Source organism: Neophocaena asiaeorientalis, unplaced genomic scaffold, assembly GCF_003031525.2.
Source record: "Neophocaena asiaeorientalis asiaeorientalis breed wild unplaced genomic scaffold, Neophocaena_asiaeorientalis_V1.1 scaffold150, whole genome shotgun sequence".
Taxonomy (NCBI): domain Eukaryota; kingdom Metazoa; phylum Chordata; class Mammalia; order Artiodactyla; family Phocoenidae; genus Neophocaena; species Neophocaena asiaeorientalis.
The window spans coordinates 6,108,349-6,114,534 of record NW_020176571.1 but is presented as its reverse complement, the minus strand read 5'-3'; the positions used below and the strand labels follow the sequence as shown (position 1 = coordinate 6,114,534).

At 55.2% G+C, this 6,186-nt stretch overlaps 1 protein-coding gene across 2 annotated transcripts in view; it reads right to left on the bottom strand.

Moving 5' to 3' along the window:
- The window catches only part of CD4 (CD4 molecule), a 21,807-nt gene that overhangs the window by 14,400 nt on the left and 1,221 nt on the right, over positions 1-6,186 (bottom strand). Inside the window, exons 1-2 of one of the 2 annotated variants that reach the window (XM_024733385.1) lie at positions 5,566-5,809; positions 65-170 (exon numbers count right to left, since the gene is read on the bottom strand). In XM_024733385.1, the coding sequence (XP_024589153.1) occupies positions 65-113 (49 nt within the window). In that variant the 5' untranslated portion in view covers positions 114-170; positions 5,566-5,809. Of the gene's footprint in view, positions 1-64; positions 171-5,565; positions 5,810-6,186 lie in introns of those variants that run through there. The other variant, XM_024733384.1, reaches the window with a different exon arrangement.

Below are 6,186 nucleotides of genomic sequence, written 5' to 3'. Positions count from 1 at the left end.
GCATTTCCCAATCCTCCCCTCCTCCCAGGCCACCTGCACCCAGACTCCAAGTCTGAGCACTCACCCAGTTGCAGCACCAGGAACAGGTGCCTAAGAGAGGTTCCGGGGTCCATTGTGGCTTTGCTGAGGCAGGCAGGCACCTGGGCCTCCCCGCAAAGGAAAGGCAGGGCCTGGGGGAGACATCAGTCATCAGTCAGCAGGCATTCACCTGGCCTGGGACCCCTTCAGGACCTGGACAGCCAGGCCAGGACCTAGACGTGCAGATCTCTAAACAAGACACCCACTGGACGTGCCACACATGCTGTACCCAGACCAGGGGTGGGTTCTCTGCCAGGTGGGACCAGAAACGGATTCTCAGAGCAGGTGGTAAATTGGGACTAGGACCAGGGAGCCAAGCCAGGTCATGAAGGTCCTTGAGTGCCATACTGGGAGGCTGGGACTCGACCCTGGGCGCTAGGGAGATTTACTTGGAGAAGGACAGGAGTAGATTTACAAGATAGATGCCTTCAGCTGTTGAGCAAACAATGAGCTGGAGGAGGTCAAACACTGGAGGCAGGATTTCAAGAGTCCTGGTGAGAAAACTCCAAACTACAACTAGAACTACCATATGACCCAGCAATCCCACTACTGGGCATATACCCTGAGAAAACCATAATTCAAACAGACACATGCACCCCAATGTTCACTGCAGCACTATTTACAATAGCCAGGAGATGGAAGCAACCTAAATGCCCATTGACAGAGGAATGGATAAAGAAGATGTGGTACCTATATACAATGGAATATTACTCAGCCATAAAAAGAAACGAAATTGAGCTATTTGTAGTGAGGTGGATGGACCTACAGTCTGTCATACAGAGTGAAGTAAGTCAGAAAGAGAAAGACAAATACCGTATGCTAACACATATATATGGAATCTAAGAAAAAAAAATGTCATGAAGAACTTAGGGGTAAGACAAGAATAAAGACACAGACCTACTAGAGAATGGACTTGAGGATACGGGGAGGGCAAGGGTAAGCTGTGACAAAGTGAGAGTGGCATGGACATATATACACCACCAAACGTAAAATCGATAGCTAGTGGGAAGCAGCCGCATAGCACAGGGAGATCAGCTCGGTGCTTTGTGACCGCCTGGAGGGGTGGGATAGGGAGGGTGGGAGGGAGGGAGACGCAAGAGGGAAGAGATACGGGAACATATGTATATGTGTAACAGATCCACTTTGTTATAAAGCAGAAACTAACACATCATCGTAAAGCATCATTTAACTCCAATAAATATGTTAAAAAAAAAAAAAAAGAATCCTGACGACACAAGATGAGGCCTGAACTCAGAGAGGCGGACTTGAGGGAGGAGCTCTGAATTAAAACTCTCAGGACTGGGACTTCCCTGGTGGTCCAGCGGGTAAGACTCCACGCTCCCGATGCAGGCGGCCCAGGTTTGATCCCTGGTCTGGGAACTAGATCCCACATGCATGCCACAACTGAGAAGTCTGCATGCCGCAACTAAAGATCCGCGTGCCGCAACTAAGACCAGGCACAGCCAAAATAAATAAATAAATAAATATTTAAAAAACAAAATAAAACTGCCGGGACTTGGGGCCTGATTCAGTGTGAGTGACGCGGCCAGAGAAAGGGCAGAGGGCGATTCCCTGCTCACTGTCGGACCGACCCTATGAGGCCTCTGAGTGGGACAAGGAGAAAGGTGATGTTTCAGAGTTTCTGTGGGCTTGGAAGACAGACAAGGCTGTGGAGGAGGGGGTCGCAGAAAGGTTCTGAACAGGCCTCAAGGAATGGGCGGCACTGGGTTGGAGCAGTGATTCTCAGCGTGTGGTCAGAGGTCATCAGCAGCAGCTGATACCTGAGAACATGTGAGAAAGGCAAACTCTCGGGTCTACCCCAGAACTGCTGAATCAGAAGCTGGGGGTGTGTCCAGCCGCCTGTGTTTTCACAAACCTCTGGGCGACTGATGGACGCTCAAGTCTGAAAGCCCTGAGCTAGCTGGAAAAGAAAGGGGAGGGGCATCCCACTGCCACGTGCAAGGTCAGGGGGCTGTGGAGGGAAGTAGTGGGGGGTGACATGGGAGGGCGCGTGGAACCTGACCTTGAATCTTCAGAGGCAGGCTAGAGGGTGAGGGCTCGGCTCTGCAGGCCACTGGGAGTCGCTGCTGTTTTTCTGAGCAGAGATGTGAGTGGTCTTTGTAGAGCTTTAGGAGGCTTGATGTGGTAACGGGACAAGACAGATGACATGGAGGAAGTAGAGACTAAAGGAAGGCCACCAGACAGTGCCTCGAAGGCAGGCAGGGGCAGGCTCGAGTGCCTTCGAGCAAGCCGGGTGGAGGAGGGTTGGACTGGGAGTTTGGGATTAGCATACGCAAACTATTACATACAGAATGGAAAAACAAGAAGGTCCTATTGTGTAACACAGGGAACTATATTCAAGATCCTGTAATTAGCCATAATGGAAAAGAATATGAAAAAGAATGTATATGTATATATATACACGTACCTGACTCACTTTGCTGTGCAGCAGAAGCTAACACAACGTTGTAAATCAACTGTCCTGCAGTTTAAAGAAAAGTGTCTTTGAACTCCAGGCCCAGGCTGTAAGCGGGCCTCAGAGCATAGACGGCCTTGGGGGCAGTGTCGGCATGCACCTGGCCCAGAGTTTGTGCATCCAGACCTACTTTTCTCTCCCCCTCTGCCTGGTCTTTCTCTCCCCCGAGACCACCTTTGCAATGATCTACCCCCTCTGAACTCCCACAGCCTCCCACTCCGAACTTGACACCCCCTTGGGTACATCCCACCTTCTACCTTCGGGTGCAATGACTTGGGTTCCCACCTCTCCTCCACCACCCTGATCTCCTCTGGGTTAGAGGTGATGGTCCAGCCAGCAATGCTGCCGCTGGCACCAGCTGGAGCACAGAGAAAGGTCTCGGGTTGTGTTTGGGTAACTTAAACCAAATTGAATTGAACAGAATAGGGGAAATCACTGATTACTTTTTTCTGTACGCAACATGTTAATTCTGTTACTAAAATGGGTCATTGAAGGGTCTGTACCCACCCGAGCCTGGCCTGGACGAAGCCCAATCACCGGAGACCACGCTGCCTTTCTCGTGCGCATCCCCCCAGGCATGCTCCTTCCCCTCTGCCCTGCTTTCCACAAGGAGGCTGACTGCTACACACCCTACACAGCGCATCACCCCGGCTCCCTCATGCTCCAACTCCTGGTTGGGGTTGGCCACTGGGAAGCACCCACAAGAGATGGGAGGGCCGGGGAGAGAGGCTGGGGTATTTGATCCTTACTCTCTCCCGGCTCCGGGCATATTTTCTGGCAATGGCTGTATTCCCTCTCTCCCCGCTCCCTCCCCTGGCAACTGCAGCTCCTGTCAGATGGCCCCCTAACCACAGCTCAAACCCTCACTGGGTTCTAGAAATAACAGGTTGGCCTTTTCCCCTTCAAGACTCTGCCTCTTCCTACTGGTATCTGGTTCCTCAACATGCTGGTTGGGCCCCTGTCCACACCTCTTTCTGCAGATGGTCTTGAACCATCTGAGACGCATTCTGTTTCCTGTTGGGCACTGATCCATGATTAGGATTTAGCACTCAGATGGGTGCTGAGGGCTTGGTCCTCCTCGTGAGGTTTGGGGGGCAGGGGGAAAGCCCCCTCCTGTTGCTCCATCTGCCTGAAAGAGGAACTATCCTGGGCCTAACTCATGGTGGGAACTGGATAGAATTCTTTAAATCAGGGAAATAGGAAGAGGAGAGGTCATGAAGGAGGTTTCCAGGAAAGGAAGAGGGAGGCTAGTCACGGGCGAAGTTGTTTTGCAAGTTGGCCTAGGCCGTGGAGGCACAGAGGGGAAGGCTGGGGTGAAAGTGTAGGGCAGGGCACGCTGACATCTGAGAGCGGGTCCCACTGCCGCCACCCCAGACTCACCGTGCCCTTGGTGAGCGGAGAGTGAAGGAGTCTGCATGTGGGATAGCCCTTCCCTGGGGTCCAAAGTCAGCCTAGATGCCTGAGCAAGGTTGGGGACATTCTCGCCTCTCCCCAAGTGGTGGTCATTCTTTCTTCCCCACTCGGTGATCCTGGGGTCTGCGCAAGGGCCACCTCTCGCTACCAGCTCCTTGCGCTGCCCCAAACCACCGCAGGCCTCAGCTTGATGGGGGAGGTTCTAGGTTTCCAGCCGCTGTTTGCTTTGGTGTCTGGGGCCTCCGCTGCTGCCTCAGAGAGCTGGCCTTTGATTTCCACATCCTCAGCCTCCCCAGAGGCGCTCTGCCCCAGTACAGTAGCATCCTGTACACCACAGCCCCTGAGAGCGGCTGGGAGGGCCCGCTGGTCCCCGAGGCCCTGGCTCCTCTCTCCCCCCGTTTCTCTGCTCACATCTGTGCATTCCTGCACCTATGCTTCCCCACGCTGATGCCTCCACCTTCAACTCCCTGCATCCGTGTCCCCCTTCCTCTGTGCCTCAGACACCAGGAGGTGAGTCTGGCTCTCCTGGGCTCACCTTAAGAGCCCCTTGCCTCTTCTCCTTTAGCATCCCTCCTCTCTCCAGCTGCCACTACTCTCTAGGCCCTTCTGGCCTGGAAACCGGCATCCAGACCTCTGGCAGGGATGCAGGCTTCCACAAGCCTCTATGTGAAGGGAGCCTGCAGAACACAGCCTGGAGCCCAGGGGTGGATGCCAGGGAGATGGCTGCAGGCTGGACAAAGGGAAAAGGACAAGGACTTCCCTGGCAGTCCAGTGGGTAAGACTCCGCATTCCCAATGCAGGGGGCATGGGTTCGATCCCTGGTCAGGGAACTAGATCCCACGCGCATGCCACAACGAAGATCCAGTGCAGCCAAAATAAATTAATTAATTAAATTAATAAATATTTTTTTAAAAAGAGAGAAGGGAAAGGACAGATTCAGAGAAACACACAGAAGCCCCAAGGGAGGATGACGGGAGGATGGGTAGGAAAGAGGGCGGCAGGGAGAGACCCAGAGCAGCTCATTACAGCAACAGCTGCACTTCACACAGTCCACGATCACACACAAAGCCCAGGGGCGTACAAACAAGGTAGGGGCAGAGGTTAAGCGAAGGAAATTCTGAGGCCAGACCCACGCCCGGAGCAGGACACCCAAAGAGAGGCGAGGAGAAGCCAGAGTGGCGAGGCCCCGCACACCTTTGGCGCCCCGAGCCTCCCCGCCCCGGGCTGCGCTGAGGAGCGAGGCTGGGGGGGAGGAGGCGGGCGCATCCCCACCGCAGCGCCGGTCTGTGGTCCCACAGGCGCTTTCATCTCCTCCCCACGGCCCCCATCAGCCCCCTCCAGCCCCGCCGCGGGATGCGGCCTCCACCGCACGCGCCCGGGTGCTACTGCTCCCCGGCTTCTCAGGAACTAACTTCCTAGAGACATGGTCCCTCTAAGGGACCCTTGTGGTTCCCTGGCTGCAACCTCCGCCATCCTCTCCTTTGCCTCTGACGCCCACGTGGGGAGAGCGGAGCCCCCCTCCTACCACAATCCCCCGAAAGATGCAGAACAGTCCTCAGCCTCAGAGCCCACAAACCCAGGCCCCCGCCTGCTCCTACCTGACAGATCAACCAGCGCTCACTGAGGGTCTACAGCGCGCCGGGCCCTTGGTCTCCAACTGCGTGGCGGACATCGCCGTGGCCAGGATCAGGGCCTGAGGGCTGAGGGGCTTCTGCCCCAAACCGGTCGGTAGGGGGAGTTTTTATCCCAGGGGGGCCTCTTCTACCTAAGGGGCCCCACGCTGAAAGAGGGAAACAGCCCGGGATTCTCTCTGACCTGGTCCTCTGGGAACCCTTTCAGCTGAGGTGAGGAGGGCGGCCATTTTGTTCGAGCCCAGAGCCTACACAGCGCAAGAAATTGTTCGTCAGGACATGAGGTGCGTGACCTCCCCCATCAGGTTCTACCCTCAGCCTCGCAGCCCGAAAAAGTCACGCCACAAGAGCAGGACGTTCAGGAAGAGCTCTCCCACCCAGAGTGAAATCTTTGAATTAGCGAGAATGGGGCCTTTCTATTTTGAGGGATCTGACCGTGGGGAGGGAGGCCCTTCGCCCAGAATCCAGCCAGGAAGGGAGGACAGAGGACACCCAGGGAACAGGGCTGGAGGCCAGGGAGGCCTCAGGAAAGAGGAAAGGACCCAGGGCATGGAAGTGGAAGTCTGGGGTCCTCAGGGCATCCCACTT